General features: G+C 38.5%; 1 protein-coding gene across 3 annotated transcripts in view; it reads left to right on the plus strand.

Moving 5' to 3' along the window:
- NXPH1 (neurexophilin 1) overlaps positions 1-21,138 on the plus strand; it is a 402,818-nt gene that overhangs the window by 94,853 nt on the left and 286,827 nt on the right. The window contains exons 4-5 of one of the 3 annotated variants that reach the window (XM_036864560.1): positions 1,106-1,222; positions 16,740-16,804. In XM_036864560.1, the coding sequence (XP_036720455.1) occupies positions 1,213-1,222; positions 16,740-16,804 (75 nt within the window). In that variant the 5' untranslated portion in view covers positions 1,106-1,212. Of the gene's footprint in view, positions 1-1,105; positions 1,223-16,739; positions 16,805-21,138 lie in introns of those variants that run through there. The other 2 variants (XR_005021334.1, XM_036864562.1) reach the window with 2 other exon arrangements.

Genomic DNA, 21,138 nt, shown 5'->3' on the forward strand with positions numbered 1-21,138 from the left:
ATATGCTTACAACCTATGTTATATGTGATAGTTAACATGCTTTATTAGAAATAAGAGTAATGGCAAATCGAAGCTGGTGAGGAAAATTGATGCCTGTTAACTAAATATATAGATTAACCCCATTCTTTTGTTCTTAAGATTCTTTAGAGCTAATCAAGCTCAAATCTATAATCAGCTAAGTGGTATTTCACTTCTTGAATGTTTACTTCTGAACCCTTTAGTCTCTGTTGCAGGGGCCTTGGATAGGTATTAAAATCTCAGCATTCTTGCTTGGTATTCTCACGTTTTCTGGCTTCTTCAGATTTGTTGCATTAGCAATTTCCTGCTTCACTGCTCCTCCCTATAAAACAAGCTGTAAGGTTTTGTAGTCTTCCAGGCAGAGTTGAGTAACAGTACTTCCATCTCTCTTTATAAAAATCAGCCTTCTTTTTCTTGCCTGGTGCCTGCCTTAGTATGGTCACTCAGTCTTTTAGGATATTTAAATGGTAACAGGCTTCCCCGGTGGCACAGTGGTTAAGAATGCACCTGCTAATGCAGGGGACATGGGTTCGAGCCCTGGTCCAGGAAGATCCCACATGCCGCGGAGTAACTAAGCCCGTGCGCCACAACTACTGAGCCTGCGCTCTAGACCCTGCGAGCCATAACGACTGAGCCCACGTGCCACAACTACTGAAGCCCACACGCCTAGAGCCCGTGCTCCACAACAAGAGAAGCCACCACAATGAGAAGCCCGCGCACCTCAACGAAGAGTAGCCCCTGCTCGCCTCAACCAGAGAAAGCCCACGTGCAGCAACAAAGACCCAACGCAGTCAAAGATAAATAAATCAAAAAAAAAATAAAAAAATAAATAGTAACAAAGGAATCCCAGAAAAACACCCCATCAACTGATGATAGCTCAGTTTCCCTGTAATTCTTCTTGACACTTCACTGACTACACAGCCCCTGATCTAAGTTGTGGAAAATGTCTGAGATCAGTGGCCAAGACTGAGTACCCATGTGCAGTGACTGAGGGAAGATTTGGGCTGTGCTTGCATTCACACCAGATACTTTGGGCTTAAGGAAAATTTTGGCTCTGAATGTGGTGCTGTTGTCATTCTTTTTTTAGACTATTGCAACATTCCTCATTGAAAGAAGACAGTACTTGAGCTTCTCAGAAAGGAATAATTAAATTTGTACCCAACGTAGAACATAAGCTAAAGAAGGACCATTTGAATGACATTCAGTAAGTACCTGCCTTTCCTATCTCCACCAGATTTACACATGTGCTCTGACACCCACTTAAGTGGTTTCCAACATTTTTGAATATGAAGAAACATTTTTAATGTCTTCCAATCTCTAAAATCCCCATAAGAGCAGTTGTGTTTTTAGGATCTGCTGAGAAAACATTTGATGACAAAAGCTGTTATGAATTCAACAATGCTTTGAAATAAATTTGTTTTGCACAACAATATATACATACACTGGAAAAATAGTGGTCTCTCTTCATAGGATACATACTATTTATTGAATCTATAAATAACTCTTGGTTTGCGCATAGATTCTGAATCTCCTCATAATAAGCTTAGGGCCCCGGTCAGAGCATGATAGTCCAGCAACTATAGATTTAAATAGTAGTTGATTTAGTTAACTGATGTTACCAAGAGTTCTTAATTAAGGGGTGGTAAGCAAATCAAGATTAAGCCTTAGGGTCAGAAGCAAATCAAGATTAAGCCTTAGGGGCAGAGATATTAATAAATATCAGAAGATTTAGTAATAAGAACAATATTTTACATTTCAAGTGACACATGCACTTTTTCACTGTTTAATCAGAATCCTATACAGAGAGCTTAACTCTTGTTAGAATCACTTAATACCTGGAGGTAGGAGGTTGAGTAAATTAGATTGTAGTTGATCATGATAGAAGCAAGACTCAATTCTAATGGCCATTAGTAGCATAGAGATTGCTCTTAAAGGATCATATTAAAATGTGTCAGTGAAACAACCACTCTGATAATTTGGGGAGAATTAAATTAGTATAATTTCCTGTGATAGCAATTTGGCAAAGTGTGTTGAAAACCTCAAACACCTTGGTCCAGTAATGCTATCTCTTGGCGACATAAAATGAGTTTCAGCACTGTTTATGTTGGTAAAGAATGTGGAACTATCTACATTCCAACAACAGAGACATGGTTGAGCTCATTATAGTCTACTGATTAGATGGAACATTAAGTAGTCATTAAAAATTATCTTTACAGATTCAACTGACTGGTTGATTGAGTTAGGCTACTGTGGGTAAATTTGGCCAAAATACTCATTATTATCTTTTTCGTTTTCTCCAAGCATGTACCTTTAACAATGAAGCAAATAACACCTAATTTTAAAATACTAAATAAAACAGTGTAATTGCACAATGAAAAAAAAATTATCTTTACAAAGTATTCATTAGGTGTAGAAATGCACATATGTTATTTAAGAAAAAGCAGTGTACCAAATTGTACATATAGTATAACTGTATAAATAACTTTTTTCAGATTTTTATAATAAACCTGAATATCTTTTATAACAAAAGCTCAATATATTTGTTTATTTTCAAACTGTGTATTACAAATTAGTTTCCTCTTTTTAAAAATAATATTGGAAAGCAATATGTAAAACAGCAAGATCATTGGCTTTCTAAACAAGCAGACTTGGGTTCAGATTCCAGCTCCAGACTTGGTAGATGTGTGACCTTGGGCAAGTAATTTAAAAGCTCTAATTTCAGACACCTTATCTATATAATGGGTTGTCATGAAGACAAGATATAATAACATATATGTGAAGTGCCTAATATAAAAAAGCATAGCTGGGTTAACAGTTCAGAAACTGCTATGCATGTATACTGGAGTCTTGAACAAATGAATAAATGGATGGTGGGTGATGGGAGCCAGATTTCTCCAAGTTGGAGAGGGAGGTTACAGATAAGCAAGAAGGGGGCAAGAGGGGGTAGATGTACCACGAGATACTGGATTAAAAACAGAATCATCATTATGAAACTGTTTAACTTAATATAGATAAAGATGGATAGATACAGAAATAATTATAGATTTTTATAACCCATATTACATAGGTGAGTATACATACATGTACTTTTCTAGCTCTGTCTGCTGAGAGGGCCTAGAAGCAGTGACACCCCAGTACCAACAAGCATACTCAGAGCATAGATCTTGGTTTCTAATACTATTTTCTAATAAAAGGAACTAGGGCTCCCTGGAAAAATGGCTGATTCTAGGGTTGGGGCAGGGAAAACACAAGATGAGCCTGGGGTGTCTTGTAGTGCCAGAAGTTAAGAAATGCTCGAAAAACTAAAAGATAGGAGTATGTCTAAGAGACGCTGGAGGCAACCTAAAAGAGTTGCCAGTGGCCAAAGCTGGAAGGATGTGAGCAATAAAATGAATATTTTTGAGTCCATACTGATATAAATGATTGATAAACAAGTAAACGAATCGGGAGAAAAGACAAATCTTCCTTACAGAGCTCCAGGTAATTTATGTAGATAAGTAGAAACTGACACTCCATTGTAAAGCAATTATACTCCAATAAAGATGTTAAAACAAACAAACAAACAACAACAAAAAAGACTTCCTCCAGGAGGTGGAGCTCAGTTCCTTCCACCCACCCAGCATGAGCTCTATAGTAACTTGCTTTCAAAAAGTAGATTATGGGGCTTCCCTGGTGGCGCAGTGGTTGAGAATCTGCCTGCCAATGCAGGGGACACGGGTTCGAGCCCTGGTCTGGGAAGATCCCACATGCCGCGGAGCAACTGGGCCCGTGAGCCACAACTACTGAGCCTGAGCGTCTGGAGCCTCTGCTCCGCAACAAGAGAGGCCGCGATAGTGAGAGGCCCGCGCACCGCGATGAAGAGTGGCCCCCACTCGCCGCAACTGGAGAAAGCCCTCGCACAGAAACGAAGACCCAACACAGCCAAAAATAAAAATAATAAATAAATAATAAATTTAAAAATTAAAAAAAAAAAAAAGTAGATTATGGAAAGTGGGAAAAAGAATAACTTTACAGTGGAGAAATCTGACCAACACTGCCTCTGGCAAGTGATCAATGTTCACATCAACAGTCATAAGTCATGTTAATAAATGTACCCTTAGTATAATGTGATTCAAAATGACACTACTTTTGTGTTCTTTATCTCCCAAACCTGTAACCCCAGTCTAATCCTGAAGAAAATAAACAAATTCAAATAGAAGGACAATTTTCAATATACCTCAAAATCCTCAAGGTCATTAAAAACAAGGGAAGTCTGAGAAACTGTTACAGTCAAGAGGCGCCTACGGAGACACGACAACTAAATGTTATCTAGTATATTTTATAGGATCGTGGAACAGAAAAAGGACACTAGTGGAAAAGCCAGTGAAATTTGAACAAAGTGTGTGTAGTTCATAGTAATGCACTGACGTTAGTTCTTTAGTTGTGACGAAGGTACCATAGTTGTATGTAAAATGTCACCTTTGCTGTACCCTAGCAAGTGATTGATAAGTTCCTTCTTGAACCTTCCAAGCCACAAATTGAGGGAGCCTGTTCCAGCTTTGGTCAGCTCTGAAGATTAGATTATTCACTCTTCATTCCCAATCATCCATTCAATTAGGACTGGTTGTGCACCTTAAGACCTCCTGCTAGGGCATTAAGGTACATCAGTAAAGAAAATGAATGTGGCTTCTGCCCTCCAGGGGTGATTAGAAAGTGCATGCCTTCAATAAGCAGACATCCATTTCCACGCAGTATTTACCCAGTGATCCTAGTTCTGCCTGTTTTGGTGCCACAGAGTATATAGAGAATCTCTCTTGCTCAAAATAATCTTCAAATATAGGAAGACAATGACCATGCTTCCTCTGAATTTGCTCCAGACAAAATGCCCTCTCTCCCTTCAATATTTTCTCAAATATACAGTTTTGGTTTTCCTCTAAATCCTGTTTGTCTTCCAGTTTTTTCATATTCTTCTTGGGGTATGGAGTTCAGAATAATTTTAACCACTACTATGTACCTAGTCTGCTAGTTGTGTGACATACTTTCACAAACTGTTTATTTTTGATAAACCCCAAAGCTGATATTGTCACCTCATGTTACCGATGAGAAACTGGTACCTTGGTTAAGGACATTAATTCATTTACAAATGAATTTATTGAGGAACTACTTTGTACCAGACCCTCTTCAAAGTGATGGGGATAAAACAGTGAATAAAGCAGATTAAGTCTCTGCCTAATGGAGTTTATTATTCTAGAGCAGCCATGGGCCAAATCCAGCACCTGCCACCTGTTTTTGTGAATAAAGTTTTATTGGAACACAGCCCCACTCTTTGTTAACATATTGCCAATGGCTCCTTTCCCCTATAATAGCAGAGTTGAGAAGTTGTGACAGAGACACACATGACCCGCAAAGCCAGTAATATTTACTATCTGGGCTTTTATAGAAAAAGTTTGCTCACCCATATTCTAAGGAGATTTGAGAGTATGGGGGATGGTGCTTAGGCATCAAAGGAGAGAGAAAAAAATAAACTAAAGAATTATATGTCAGATGTGATAGATGCAGTGGAGAACAATAAAGCTGGGAAAGGGAGACGGCAAGTGCAACGGTGTGTGTGTGTGTGTGTGTGTGTGTGTGTGTGTGTGTGTGTGTGTGTGTGTGTGATGGAATTTAGGATGCGAGAGGAACTCTTGGAAATGGTGACATGGGAGTAAAGACCCAGGGGCACTGAGGGAGTAGACAGAGAGGGTATGTAGGAGAGGGACGTCCGGCCAGAGGGAAGTGCAAAGACCCTGAGGTGGGAGAGAGTGTTCCTAGGCTTGAGGAACAGCGGCTGGAGAAGAGAACCCAAGGGAGGAGGAGAGTGGTAGGAGATGAGAACGGAAGCGGAGGTGGTACAGGGCCTGCATGCAGTGGGGCCATTTAACTTCTCCGGCTCCCCTGCTGGCCAATGTGGTAGTCAAGAGAAGATTGGGCAGAGGAGCTAGGTGATGGGACCATAATGTAAACGATTGTTCTGGCTGCTGCGCTGAGGACAGACTGAGGAAGGGCAAGAGCAGAAGCAGTCAGTAGGTGACTCCGTGGATTCAGGCAGCAGATGATGGTGGCTCAGACACAGTCACACAGAGTGAGGGACAAAGCAGGACTGTGGCCCCAGATCTACTTTACCCCAGAGCCCAGGCTCCGCCAAACATAGATTCTAATCACAGAACCTGATACTTTAGTCCTGGGTCATGTAAGGCAGCATTTACCTGCAAAAAATCTGACTTCCTCGTGGATTCTCTGTGTCCTGTCAGGAGAGCTGTGTGACTCTAAGAGATGAATCCATAATAATAAGATAATTGAGGGGCTAGATAAAAACTGTGGGCAGTGCTCATTAGTTCTTCTGAGTCAGAGTAGGGACACTCATGAACATAATTAAAGTTCTGAAGCACAGTTTCTAAAAAAAAAAAAAAGGGACATATATACACACTCACAATATTTTGCATACATTTTTAGGGTGTTTACTACCTCTGCCTCTAGGATTTAATATTGAGAACTGATTGCTTTGGGGTTATCTAAATCAGAGCACTGGCTATAAAGTGAGAATTCGAGGTTCAGCAAGAAGGGAAGATGGCACTTCACTGAGTGAGTGGGGAATATGTGGGCACATGTGAACCTTATGGCATCTTTAAAGTTAGCCTGGATGTATCTCCTATTGTACTGACATGAAATGATATATTTATTCATCATTTTTCAAAACATAAAGTTATCAGTTTTATAAAACATTATAAATTTTCTTTGGTACAAAATAAATGTCCCTTTTGAAATACTTATTTAAAAGCTGAGTACAAGGTGATATCCCATCTCTCCTTGAACATCAAATGCCTTTGTCATATTTCTACTCCCATTTATATTTTGTAAATGAAGAAGTTAAAGCAGTTTTACAGGGAACTTAGATTCTTCTCCATTCATGGACTTGACTGAAAATGGGAAAAAAAGGCCATTCAGGCCGAAATGATGAGCTTTCTCCTTCCTCCTTTGTTACCTGACCAGAGTTGCACAGAAATGTTGGCTTTTCCATGTGCTGACTAAGCTAGTTTACTAGCCTGGCGTGCATCTGGATTTGAAAGATCCAGACTGCAATTCTATTTCCTTAGACAATACTTTTTATCTGACTCAATCCTAGCATTTCTTATCTAGAAGCAAGGACATTTTTCTGGTTGTTGGATTACTTTGATAAAGAGATTTGAGGAAGAGAAAACCAGAACAAGAATAATAGGATATTTTCTCAAGGCACATGCAGACACCATCTCATTCCCATGTATGTTCAAGTAGAACAAGATTTTTTTTTTCCTTAGTTGGAGTTATTCTGCGATATACGTAACATATTTGACACTTGGAGTGGATCAATTTTTAAACATCACCTTTCCTCTATATGACAAAATTATTTTCAGTAATTATCATGACATAAAATTAGAGATCTGTAGCTTTAATCCATAAGGATAGTGCTTAAAACTTTACCTCTAAGTGGTCTTCTGTCCAGCTGTTGGTTTAGGATGATTTCTGGTTACCTGATGCTGATCATAATACAACACAATTCTGCCTCAAGGATGTTGCCACACCAGCTTCTAGTGAATCTTTCACACAAGGCAGTTTTTTGAGCACTAAAAAGAAGAGATCTGGGACTTTGTTAAACTTACAGAATAGACTATATGAATAGTTTTGGATTTGCTTGCTAATGACTATTTAACAAATGTCTGTATGTGTGGCATAATTTGATCTGAGACATGGTTTCATTATAATTTGGTAATGAGGTTGTGGGAGCGTAGTTGTCACCCACCTTAACCTTCTTTTGTGGCCACTATTTATAATAACAAGAACCTGAGAGTGTTCTCAACCAATTTTTAAAAATTCATTTCATGAAAATTAGGTATTCAACGGTCACCCTTTTTTTCATGTTTCGTTGGCTCTTTCTGTAAACACAGCAATTATATGTGTAGATCTTCCACTCTGAAACGCTAAAATGAATCAATTACTAAGTGGCTTACCTCTATCAAAAACAAGGTCAATCTTATAACTGCATTGGTTTGCTAGGAAGCAATGGTGATTAGGCTAGGCGTTTATCAATGGGAATGAACCCCAAAGGTGTAAAAGACTTTGAATTCAACAAAAATGACAAGAGCCCTTCAGCAATTTTAAAGTACTAAAATAAAAGAATGAAAATACCTTGACTATAAGATTTCAAAATCAAGCTATGAAGTCTTCCTGTTTCCTTTTATTTGGGGTGTGAGGATTCCTTTGTAAGAAATTTTAGTTTGGTTTAATAGGTGAGCCGCGCTACAGCAATATGTGGAAAACACTAGGTGGCGCTAGAGGACTGTAATAATTGACCGCAATTAGAGCCCTTTGCAAATCCCACCACTGTCAGAACCAAGAGGAGTGTGAAATTTTACATTAAAGACTGATGCAAATGATCAGCTTTCTTTCTCCTCTGGCTATGGCTTAGCTCACTAAAAATCCAAGTTCAGTTTTGTCATGAGTGAAATAGAGTTTATGCAGTGCTCACTGGGCATTAACTTTTCAAAACAAACTACACTATAGAAACAACATTCCTTTGTTTGGATGCTCCCATTTTCAAATTTTGTTGATCCTTAAAGTCATGGTCTTAGTTTGCTTAACAGTCATCAACTCACTGTAAACCATCCACATGAAAATACTACTTGATAGTCATCTCTCCAATGACTGACAGTTTCCTTTCCTTATTTTGTGCAGCTTTTTTTTTTTTTTTTAATTTAAAGGGTCACGGTAAACCTTGGAGCATAGCAGAGCATATGATGAAAGATGAAGGCTGTTCCTTCATCCTCCACTTGCTCATGTTGTAAAAAAGAATGAAAAATGTCTGCTGCATAAGCTGATCTTCGTGTTTCATCTTGACTCTTCAACAGGAAAATCCATTTCATAATCATTTCATTGAGGGTGTTTTTGTCCATTTTCATTGAAAGATATCCACTTTCTGGAAGTCAATTAAGATTTGGCAAAAGAGAAAATAGTACACAGGGTTAATCATTATTACATTTCTATTCTCTTTTTGAAAATGATAAAAGAAAGCATATACCTAGTGTTTCAATCAGCTTATTTGTCAAATTCTTCTGCAATATTTGGAAAGGTTCTCTCTCATTAATTAATTCTGAAACTTAAGATACAAGGTAGAAATAGTAAACTTGAGATTTAAAATATAAAGATACATAGTCTAAAGATAAAATAATATCTTAGTATAGTCAAATAGAATATCAGTTTCACAAAATTAACACACATCTAATATAGTTCATCTTATTTTGAATTGTAGAAGCTAAAATCCAATATTTCTACATTGCAGATTCACAATTTATCATGATATAAAATGAGAAAAATAATATACAGTTAAATTTAAGTTAAATTATTCCAATTTTATATTTCTTTGTCAAAGATAATTTTAAAAATTAAAAATTAGCACTTCGGTTTTATATACAACTCCTTAGAAGATCTCAATGTAACTTCAAGTTTTGGGACAGATGACGATTTTAGGATATAAGCTACAGATTGAGGGTCTCTTGGGCAGGCACTTGGGATGCTGAGTGAACTCCTTGACTGCCATAAGGAGTTGGTCCATCTCATCAGAGAATGTATTTCCTTCATAGCATCGTATGTGGCCATGTAAATTTTCCTTCTTAGTTTTTTTTTTTTTTTTTTCTTAGAGCCCATGACCAAAAGTAAGGCAAATAAGATTGCCAGACTTTTGTTGCTAACCTTGAAGGATTCAATAATGTTGGGATAGTTGTTAGTAATTATTCATTCAGATCTCTAATGGAGCCCCAATGACCTAAGAGGGTTAAGAAAGCTTTCAAAATTCACAAGAGTTCCCATACTGGGGAAGTAAAAGGAACATTTAAGAACTATATTTCAGGTGTGCAGTTCATATTAGGCTCAGAAATCACTTGCTTAATAAACTTTTTCTTTTTTATTAAGTGTATTTTTTTTAACATCTTTATTGAAGTATAATTGCTTTACAATGGTGTGTTAGTTTCTGCTTTTTTATTTTTGGTTCCATTGGGGCTTCATTGCTGTGTGCAGGTTTTCTCTAGTTGTGGCGAGTGGGGACTACTCTTCGTTGCGATGTGTAGGCTTCTAATCACAGTGGCTTCTCTTGTTGCGGAGCATGGGCTCTAGGCGCGCGGGTTTCAGTAGTTGTGGCTCTCGGGCTCTAGAGCGCAGCTCAGTAGTTGTGGTGCTCGGGTTTAGTTGCTCCACAGCATGTGGGATTTTCCTGGACCAGGGCTCAAACCGGTGTCCCCTGAATTGGCAGGCGGATTCTTAACCACTGTGCCACAAGGGAAGTCCCTAAACTATTCTTTGATTTTTCTCTTAAGATCAGAAATCTGAGAGGAAGTTCTTGTGGCAAAAAGAAGTCCACTCCAAAGAGGAAATGTATTCCCAGAGAACATTTTAATCCTGATTTTCAGAAACTCAGACTTGTAAATCATTACTGTTTGAGCCAGTAGTAGTTTGATAAGCTTTCAAGGTGGAAAGGATCAAAAGCAGGAAGTTGTTAAAGAGCTGTTTTGTTGATATTTTATTAAGTTAAATTATCAAACCAATTGTAAGACTACTGGTTCATATGTTATTAAAGAGGAAAAAATAGAATTAAAGAATTATAATTTCGTTGAAAAACATTTAGCAAAACATCTTCAATTCTAAGTGAAAAGGCTTGGAAAACAAATTTGAATTAGGTATCAGGTAGTTTTATATTTTTATTTAGGAAGCAACTATGGTGGAAAGAGGAAAGGACTGGATTCTAAAGTTGGAGATTTAGGTCCCATGTCTTGGTATAACCTTGGGCAGGTCAACCTCTTTAAGACTATTGCATCATAGTCTTATAAAATATATACTACCAACATCCTATGGCTCTTGAGAGGATTAAAGAAGATAATGTATGATGTATGAAATAATTGTTCAGTGTAAAGCCCTTTTCATCCATCCATCCATCCATCCATCCATCCATTGTTTATTTACTCATTCTAATATATATTAATCCTTCATTAAGTGTCTTCATGTGTGGCTCTATTTTCTCACTTGATTTTTCATTGATCCTGAAAGTGCCATTTGATTGGTAGAATAAACAATGCTAAGCTTGGTCTAAGATTTTTTTTAAGTGGAAGGTATATAAAAATAGAATTTTTGAATCCAGTAGATAGTGCAAGATACATCATGATGTTTAGGTACAGATGATAAGCCTAAAATCTGGAGTAACTATATGTTAAAGCAAAGAGCACCAAAAGACGAGATTAGGGTTCTTTCTTGGTTAGTTTCAGAGAGTAGAAAAGCCCTTGGGATGGAGCAGGAATTTCCAGACAAGGGTAATATTATAGTTAAAATGGCATGTAAAAATAATTCCTCTTTTCAGGATATGGTCTATAAATTATCCTGACTGAAACAGAGGGCTATATAAGAAAATGCTGAAAGATACATTTTGGGTAGAACCATTTCATGAAGGTCCCTAAAGGTCAGAATGAGGATCAGAAATTTGACCTACAATCTGCTTAAAATTATAATCAGGTAGAAGAGTTAGAAAAGGCGGCAGAGAATGCCATTAGAGAAATATTTATGTAGTTCATCATATATTTTCGAATACTCACTGTAGGCACAGAATTGTGCAAAGCCCTGAGGGGGGTTGTTGCAGATGTAGAAGGAGTTATTGATCCTCTCCACTAAGAGCTTCCAAATTAGTTAGAAAGAAGGTATAAACTAATGAGGAGTTAAGTATCACTGAGGGTGAGATATGATAAAATGCCAAAATGAGCAGACTGGTACTAGATGGAACAGAGACTCAGGGAGAAGGAAATTAAGAGAGGTGAAGAACATCTTGCACGAGTGGTCTATACTCTCTGTGTACACTGTCTCTCTTTACATTTCTTTGTTGAATCTACTCCACTCAGCTTCCCCCTCATCCACCCACTGAAACTGCTCTTGCCAAGGTCACCAAAGATTTCCATATTTCTAAATTCAGTGGTCATTTCCAATCTTACTTGACTTATCAAAGCATTTGCTTGAGTTGCCTACTTCTCTTTCTTGGCTTCCTCCTACATCACTGAGTGCTCCTTCTCAGTCTGCTTCCCTGGACCCACCCCACACCTGACCTCTTAACAATGAAGTGCTCAAGGACTCTTTTCTTCTTCATCTACACTGATTCCCTTGATGATCTCATGTCTGTAAATACCTTCTATATAAATAGTATCTAAATTTATATTTTCAGCCCCCAAATTTCCCCTGAATTCTTTTTTTTTTTTTTTTGATTTATTTTCTGTATTTTTTTGGCTGCGTCGGGTCTTAGTTGTGGCATGTGGGGTCTTCATTGAGGCATGCGGGATCTTTGTTGCAGCGCGGGCTCTTCACTGTGGCACTTGAGTTTCTCTCTAGCTGTGGCAGGCGGGTTTTTCTCTTTCTAGTTGTGGCGTGCGGACTCCAGGGCGCATGGGCTCTGTAGTTTGCGGCACGTGGACTCTCTAGTTGAGGCGCGCGAGCCCAGTAGTTGTGGCGCATGGGCTTAGTTGCCCTGCGGCGTGTGGGATCTTAACTTCCCGACCAGGGATTGAACCTGCATCCCTTGCACAGGAAGGCAGATTCTTTACCACTGGACCACCAGGGAAGTCCCTCCCCTGAATTCTTGACTCATAATATCAATACATCCACATGGATGTCTAATATACATCTCAAAGTTAACATGTTAACATATCTGAAACTCAGCTGTCAATTTTTCTTCTCCCTCTGCCTTACTTTCTTCTCTCACAGTCTTCTTCATATTAATCAGGGTACTCAGGGCAAAAACCTGGAGACAACAGTGTGTCTCATATTCCACATTCAATCCATCAGCAAATTATGTCATCTTTCCCTTCAAAATATATTCAGAATTGGTTCTTTTTTCACCACTTCTACCACAACCCATGTCACCGAGTCATCATTGCCTCTTGCTTGGATTATTGCAATGGTCCCTAACTGTTCTTCCTGATTCCCCTCTTTCTCCCCTTAAAGGTGTTTTTGACATGGTATCTAGAATAATCTCATTAAAATGTCAGTCAGATGTGTCACTTCTTTGCTCAATGTAAGAGCGTTCTGTAAGGACTTATGAAGCCAAATCCTTCCAATGCCCTTCAGATGCTACTCAAATTTGTCACCTCTGACCTCATCTCTTTGCCATCTCTTCCTGGCTCACTCTTCCCCAGACACATTGGCATTCTTGCTGTTCCTCTAATATATGAGGTTGTACTTCTTTCTCAGCTTTTTTCGCTTGCCGTTCCTTATGCCCAGAAAGCTCTTACTCCAAATATCTTCATGGCTTACTCCTTCACCTCCTTCAATCTTTACTCAATTTTCATCTTTTCCTGAGGCTTCGGCAGTCCTTAATTGCTACCACAAGAGGTTCAGATGTCATCCTGTGAGATAGAGTTTTAAAATTCCAATCCATCTGCTTCTAGAGTAAGGTTTCTCAAAGTGTATTCTTCTGACAGGGTTCGTCAGGATCGCCTGGATGCTGTTAAAATGCATCCTTTTCAGGGTGAAAGCCCAGACCAATAAATTGTAATTGAAAGTGGGGCCAGTAATGCACATTTTAATAACCTCCTCCAGGTGAAAATTAAGCAAACTAAGGTTTGGAAACTACTGTCTTACAGTATCCTGGACAGTTATCTAGGATTGCTTGGGGATGGAACAAAGGAGAGGAGGTGGAGTGGAGAGTCTACAGATGCGGATCTAAGCAATCTCTCCCAGACTCAACCAGGGAAGCTTTGAGTTTCTGTTTTACTTACCATGTGTCTGAGTGAGGATTCTCTTGAAGAAATGGTTTATTGGAAAAAATAAGTGAACACATAAAATAGCCCTCTCTATATATGGGAAAATAAAAGAACTTTTATTTATTTATTTATTTTTGGTGTGCAATGGAATAACAGGGCAAATGTGTTATTTAAGAAATAATCCGGGGACTTCCCTGGTGGCACAGTGGTTAAGAATCTGCCTGCCAATGCAGGGGACACAGGTTTGAGCCCTGGTCCGGGAAGATCCCACATGCCGCGGAGCAACTAAGCCAGTGTGCCACAACTACTAAAGCCCGTGGGCCTAGAGCCCATGCTCTGCAACAAGAGAAGCCACTGCAATGAGAAGCCCGCACAGCAGTGCAGACCCAACGCAGCCAAAAACAGATTTAAAAGTAAATAAATAAATAAATTTAACTAAAAAAAGGAAAGCTTTAAAAAAAAAAAAAAAGAAATAATCTGGAGGTGGTATAAGGAATTTAATCCATGCATCAGGCAAATATTTATTAAGCATCTATTATGTGTTTGGCACCATATTAGGTGCTGGGAGTACAAAGGTGAATACGGCATAGTCCCTACCATTATGGTGCTCACAGTAGTGAGATTAATGGGACTTGGGAAAGAATGTAGCCAGGGAAAACATTTTAGAAGGCGGCTGTCCAGATATGAGATGATGAAGATCTAGATCTAGATCTAGACCACTCTTGATCTAGAGTGGTTGTAAGGAGGTGGGTGAAAGAGATATTCTGAAGGAAGACGTGATAAGATAATGTGCATGACTGATCTATGAGACATACACGAAAACAGTGAGAGCTAATTCTGAGGTTTAAAGGCTGTGTGCAAAGAAAACTTGGGTGTCACTAATGAAATTAGGGTAACTGTGAATAGGACTTTGTGTGTGTGCTGGGGGCGTGTTGGGAGTATTAGTGAGTTTACTCTTGTACATTTAGTGTCAGACAACTGTAGGACATTTGAATGACGATACCCTCTGGTTGCTGAAGATGTTAGGCTGTAGTTTAGGTTCAAAGGGGAGGCTTGAAACTAGAAAACTGACAGTTTGGGGAGAGTTACTCAGAGGAACCAGCATAGGAGACAAAAAGGAACACTCAGAGAGGCTGAAAAGAAACCTGAGAAGGATGGTTTTGTGGAGAATTGATGATGTAAAAATTGAGAAAGGCTATTGAATTCAGTTAAATGTAGGCTACAGGTTACTTTAGAGCCCTATCAATGCAGGGATGGAAATATGATTCAGGGGTGCTTAGTGAGACCTCAGAGATCATGAAGCAGGAGCCACAGGTGACTATGATGTCAGGAATTTAACTGTGATGGGAAAAAGTGCTAGTGTATTTTCTTGACCACGGGCTTCACAGTTCTCCTTTCTGCCAGATTCATTCAGAAGCTCAGAGCCATAAAGCCAAGAGTCCTATTTTCCTATGGGTCTAGTTAATCCCATTTACCAGATCCAAAGCTGGTGGTAGTTATGATAAGGTGTTCATTTTCCTTTCTTGAACTCCCCTCTCTCTAACTCCCCTTCTCTCATTTATCTGGTGCTAAAGGTGGAGGGGTTAAGGCAGGGTCTGATACTACTGAAATGTGATACAGAATTTGCGGTGTATTAATGCAGAATGAAACTAGAATTTATGGACATCTGGGGATTTTGGGGTACCATGTCATGCTTGGCCCTGGAAATGAGAAGGGTTAATGAGTCAGTCATAGAGTAATCCATTCAGACTAAATTTCTCATTAGCCCCTGGTTCTGAGAAGAATGTTAGAGGGTGTTTAGGGTGAGGGAGCTTCTGTCTTCGGTCCTAAGCCTCCCACTCTGGTCCTATTCCTTTCACTCATTTCACCAGGCTGAGATTTGCCTGAAACTTTTTCCAATTATGCATATTTGAGCACTTCATAGATGAAGACTTGCTATTCCAGAGCCTCTGATGTGCTCTCTTGCAAGAGGTACACTAGGCTGTTTTCTGGACACTGTGCTTTCCAAGTGTGGCTGAAAGCTCAGCTCAGTCCAGTTCAAGGTAGGCAAGGGGTACAAAAGTGAATGACACAGTCCAGTAGAGAAGATTTAAACAGCATGGTGTAAATGATTAATAATATGTTTTGGTGTACAGATCTCTGAGAAAAGTGGAGAGGATGAAGGGTGATCTCTGAACAGAGGTATATAGGAAGATTAAGAGTTCATATAGGGGTTGAATTGAGAGAATTCAAAGCAAAGGAAAGAAGGTGCAGAGGCCCCAGGTTGAGACATACAGTTGTGCATTTAGAAGTTCTAAGGATCCTGTAACTGATGAATGTGAAGTATGAAGTCAAGCAGGGGCCAGGGGGCAGGACATGGAGATGGATGAGTGGATAGAGGCCTGCTCAAAAGCAGTGTTCTGTGCTGAGCTAAGGAGTTTGACTTGATTCTGTAAGCAGTGGGAAGTTGTGAAAAGATTTAAACAAGTGTGTGATGTGAACACATTTTTGTTGTAGCTTTATGGTGGCACGGAAGAGGGCATCTGTATGGAGGTAGAAACTCAAAAGGCTGAGACCAGTTAGAAGGCCATTGCCATAGACCAGATGACTGATGATATGAACCTGAGTCAGTAGCAGGAGTAGAAACAGAGAAGGGAGGAGAGATATGAGAGATAATTAGGTAAAAAACTGAGAGGTGCTGGTATTTTATTTTTGATGTGTAGGAAACAAAAAGATGGCATAAAGACATCTAATTCTTAGGTTTTCAGTGAAGTAGTGGTGTCACCAATTAATCAGCTTTGACCATGATAATGCTGTAAAACAACTAATCCCCAAATATTGATGATTAAACAACAAATATTTATTTCTTACTTTTGGATCTGCGGGGCTACAAGTCAGCTATGGTGGCTGTGATCCAGATCACGGGTCAGGTTCTGGTCTGCTTCATGTGTTTTTTCATTTCAGGACCCATGCTGAAGGATGCAGCTTTTACCTGGTGTCTGCTATTCTTCTGCTGGCTAGAGGATCAGGTAGGAACATGCTATACCTCTTGAAGGCTCTGATTAGGATTAAAAGGAATCCTAAAGATGGATTTCCTAGGAAGTAAGGAGAGAAAGAAAGAAAGAAAGAAAGAAAGAAAGAAAGAAAGGAAGGAAGGAAAAGAAAGGGAAGAGAAAAAGAGGAAAATTTGCATATATGGGGAGGTATATTCCTCCACTTCAATGAGAGGTCACTTGGCAAAGGGCATGGGCTTAATCATATTATAAGTAGAGAACTCCAGAATCTGTCACACCAACTAACAGGATATGCATGTAACATAGTGATATAATGTGTTCAGCTTTAGGCATGCTAATTCTAAGTATCTCTAGGACATCTATCTCTAGGACATACAGACAATTGAATAGCTGGGTCAAGAAAAATATCAGAGCTGGACTTATGAACCTGTTGGTCATTGGGTGTTAAGTAAAAAATAAAACTGTGGAAATAGGCAGAATTGTCTAATCAGAGTGAAAAGAGACAAAGAGAGTTACTGATGGAGACTTGAGAAGCACGAGTGTTTAATATATGAAGATGAGCAGCATGTAGATAATCTGAGAAGGAATGGTTAGAGAGTTAGTTGAAAAATTTGGAGAGAGGATGGTGGTACTGACTAGAGAAGAGATTTACGAGATGGAGAGGGTGGGAATGAATGGTCCAGTGATGCTGAGATTTGTTTTAAGTTGGCCTCCATGGAGAACCAGTGTGAAGAAGGAGATCTTATCTAACCTGAGAGGTTTCCTTTTAAAACTAAATTGCAGATTGACGCTCACAGAATCACTAGGGAAACAGTGGATAATGTAAATAGAACCCAGGGTATGGTCCCTGGTACTCAGTAAATGGTAGGCATTATTATCCTATTGAAATCTATGGAGCTTGGAGAAATTACTACCAGTTTAATACAAAATTTGATGTTAGACCATTTTGCTTTGAATTTTATCAAAAGCATTTTATTATTAGAGCCAGAGGAAGCAGAAAAATGTAATATTTTGTGATTTTTATGGCATAACCTTGAAGTTAATTATGGTGAAATTCTGGTGTAGTTGTTTTCATTAATTTGATGTTAAAAAGGGAAATTGAGAGAGTTGTTGCATCCCTGTGATATCTCTTATTTAAAAGATGTCTAATCCAAGACATTCTTATCATTAGGATCTTAGGGCTGAGGGGGCCATTTGTTCCCTGCCTGTATAAATCACCTTGTTTTTAAGTTCTGTCTTTATGTTGCCAAATCAGAATAAAAGCTGAAAAAACATGTATGTTTCAAAATATCCACATACTTTAGATTATGGAGATGAAATATGCATTTTCAGACTTGCTTCTGATTTTCAGGTAACCACAGAGCTTGCAGTTTTTTCCTCATAATTTCTTCCATTTCAACGTGGTTCAGAGTCCTAGTGTTCTTCCTGGCTGAAAGCATATACTGTATTTCACTTTGTTAACAGAACACTGGTTACCAAGTTTTTTATCTTTAATGATTCTGCTTTAGAGAACCGTCAATTAATAATCCTTGGAGGGACCACCATGAAGAGTTTCTGTAATTAGATTATAATGCGAAGGTTTGCTTAGTCACAGTATTTTAAAAAATTTTTAATTATGATTTTTGGACGATGACCCCAATCTTCCCATCTTTTACATTCAACTGCCTTTTTAAATTTAGCTATTTATTTATTTATTTATTTATTTATTTACTTTTGGCTGCGTTGTGTCTTCGTTGCTGCGCTCGGTCTTTCTCTAGTTGTGGTGAGTGGGGACTACTCTTTGTTGTGTTGCACGGGCTCTAGGCACATGAGCTTCAGTAGTTGTGGCACACGGGCTCAGTAGTTGTGGCTCACGGGCTCTAGAGTGTAGCCTCCATAGTTGTGGTGCATGGGCTTAGTGGCTCCGCGGCATATGGGATCTTCCCGGACCAGGGCTCGAACCCGTGTCCCCTGCATTGGCAGGCGATTCTTAACCACTACGCCACCAGGGAAGTCCCTCAACCGCGTTTTTAACGCTGATTTTCTTCAATTTCTCTTGTTGTGTTCATTTTCTTTTTAAAGTCTGTGAGTATAATTAAAACTACCCTACCTTTGAGAACCTTCTGTCCTCACCTAGCAGAATAAATGAAATATGGTTACAAAGACTGAGCATATAAATTACCTCTAGAAAAAGAAAATGCCTTCTATGTAAAGCTTTTTGATTCCCTTTAAATTTATTTATTTTTAAATTCCAGAGCTTGTCGGCTATTTTTTCTCTCTAGTCCAATGATCTTGTTATTAAAGCATTCTTGTAAAGGTAATTTAGCACACATGCCTCATAGTTATTAACCAAGTTCTACTACATTCAAATATCAAATCACTTTGCAGATGATACTTCCTTCCTTCCACTAGCAAAATATCTTGGGGTGTGGAGGGGCCTGGGGGTTCTTAATTGTCCTGAGTGACATTCAAGAATTCTGCAAAAGTAGTGGAAATGGCTTTGGGTCTTTTAAATAAATATTCATATGTATAATAAAGATGCCACTCTGAGTGTAGAGTCTCATAAATCAATGACATCAAAAACATGTGCAGAACAATTTATATGAAAAATTATATAATTAATACAATAGAGCCAACCTTTGACCTAGAAGAAAGGGTATGAGGATGGGGCAGAGAAGGAATGTCCCCAAAAGGCCTTGAACTCAAACCTACAAACACGCTTGACTTAAAATCTTTGAAATGCACTGAACAGAATATATTCTTTTAAATTATTAATATTTTTGAAAATCATAATACATTATAAAATTGTTATTTGTGAAGTAAATTTTTTAAACCTGAGATGACTTCACATTTAATCATACAAAAACAAAATAAAGTTATTTTAGAACTGGAAGGCACTTTAGACATCATCTAACCCTACTTTCTTATTATATAGGGGAGGGTTCGGAGGTCAGGGGAATCTTCAGGTACTTTCCCAAGGTCATACCACATGTAAATACCAGGTTATACTGTGGTCAAGGCAGACAGATAATGCATGCTTTGTAAGTTTTTGGCACTATTAGGGGAAAAATAGGTACAATGCACTTACTATGTACAAAGTGATTTAATTTGGCCTGCAGCTTAAGCAAGACCACAGCTGGGTGCTTCATAACAACATATTTACTTGGATTTTGGGTAAAAGATGATGGTATTCATGCATTTTAAAGACAGGTTCATTTTAGGGCAGAGTTTTGTAGAACTCAAAATTAATCTCTTTCTTGCTTCTTCCCAGCCCCAAGATAATTCAAACTTTTAACTCCTGTCCTCCTTCTCCCACTCAGAAAAAGAGAATCATACAAATGAACTGAAACAAATCAACCAAAACAGCTAATTACAGTTAACAGGATTATCATTTTATTTCACATGAATTCTAATTTTAATTTGTTCTGGTTTTAATTATCAGGAAATTTGTTTAGTATCACTGTTTCCTTTTTGAGGTCAGCCCATTTTAGTTCTTTTAAAAATATATTTCTTGGAGATAAGCATATATTATTGCTTTATAATATTCAGTTCAGATTGGATCAGGTAGATTGGGGAAAAGCCAAGGGCAGAGGACTGTGTTTTACTGTGGCTATAATTCATGCTGAATTTATATGTGTATGAAATTGCATCACACAAAATTTAGAGAGTGATTTCTGAAAGGATTCTCAACACGACTAAAGTCTGAAAAAAATGGCATGAGTACTATACTTCTTAAAGATAATCACACTTTTGTTCTATCCTGGTAAGGCTGATTGTGGATGAATTCTAAGAGTGCATTTTAGAGTAGCGTACTACTTTAAACAGAAGAACGTATGAGAATCATGCCCTTAATGTTTTTAGTTCTTTTTAAAGCAAATGATAGGAAAGAAGGAAGGTAAAGCAGCCATCCTTCTTTCCCCTGCCCCCACTCCACCAACGTTACGTTATTAAAATCGGAGAGGTTTAGCAGAAACAATAATAAGTTTTTCATTGTTACTTGGCTTAGTGTCCTTTTCTGATTGAGTACTACAGGAAATGAAGACTCCTACAAAGAGACAAAAATGACAATCCACTGTTGTTTCATATCCCAGGCCAAGGGTCTTGTAGGATCCATGAGAGTTGAATGTCAGGGCAGAAGGTCTCAGGTCATTACCATCAAAAGCTCTTTGGCACCCTGTGTCATAGAACAAAGTGTCAGACCAGTTCCCATTACTAGGTGCCTGTGGTGCTTTTCTTCAATAATCAGTCCCATTCAGACAGAGATTTTAAGGTCCTTGATCGTCTTTCTGTTTCACAAGCAGTAATTTTTTAAGGCTAAATGGCCCTAGAGGGAGAATGTTTTTGAAGTAAGGTTTAGAAAAAGAACTTGT

The sequence above is a fragment of the Balaenoptera musculus genome, chromosome 9, assembly GCF_009873245.2.
Source record: "Balaenoptera musculus isolate JJ_BM4_2016_0621 chromosome 9, mBalMus1.pri.v3, whole genome shotgun sequence".
NCBI classification, from domain to species: Eukaryota; Metazoa; Chordata; class Mammalia; order Artiodactyla; family Balaenopteridae; genus Balaenoptera; species Balaenoptera musculus.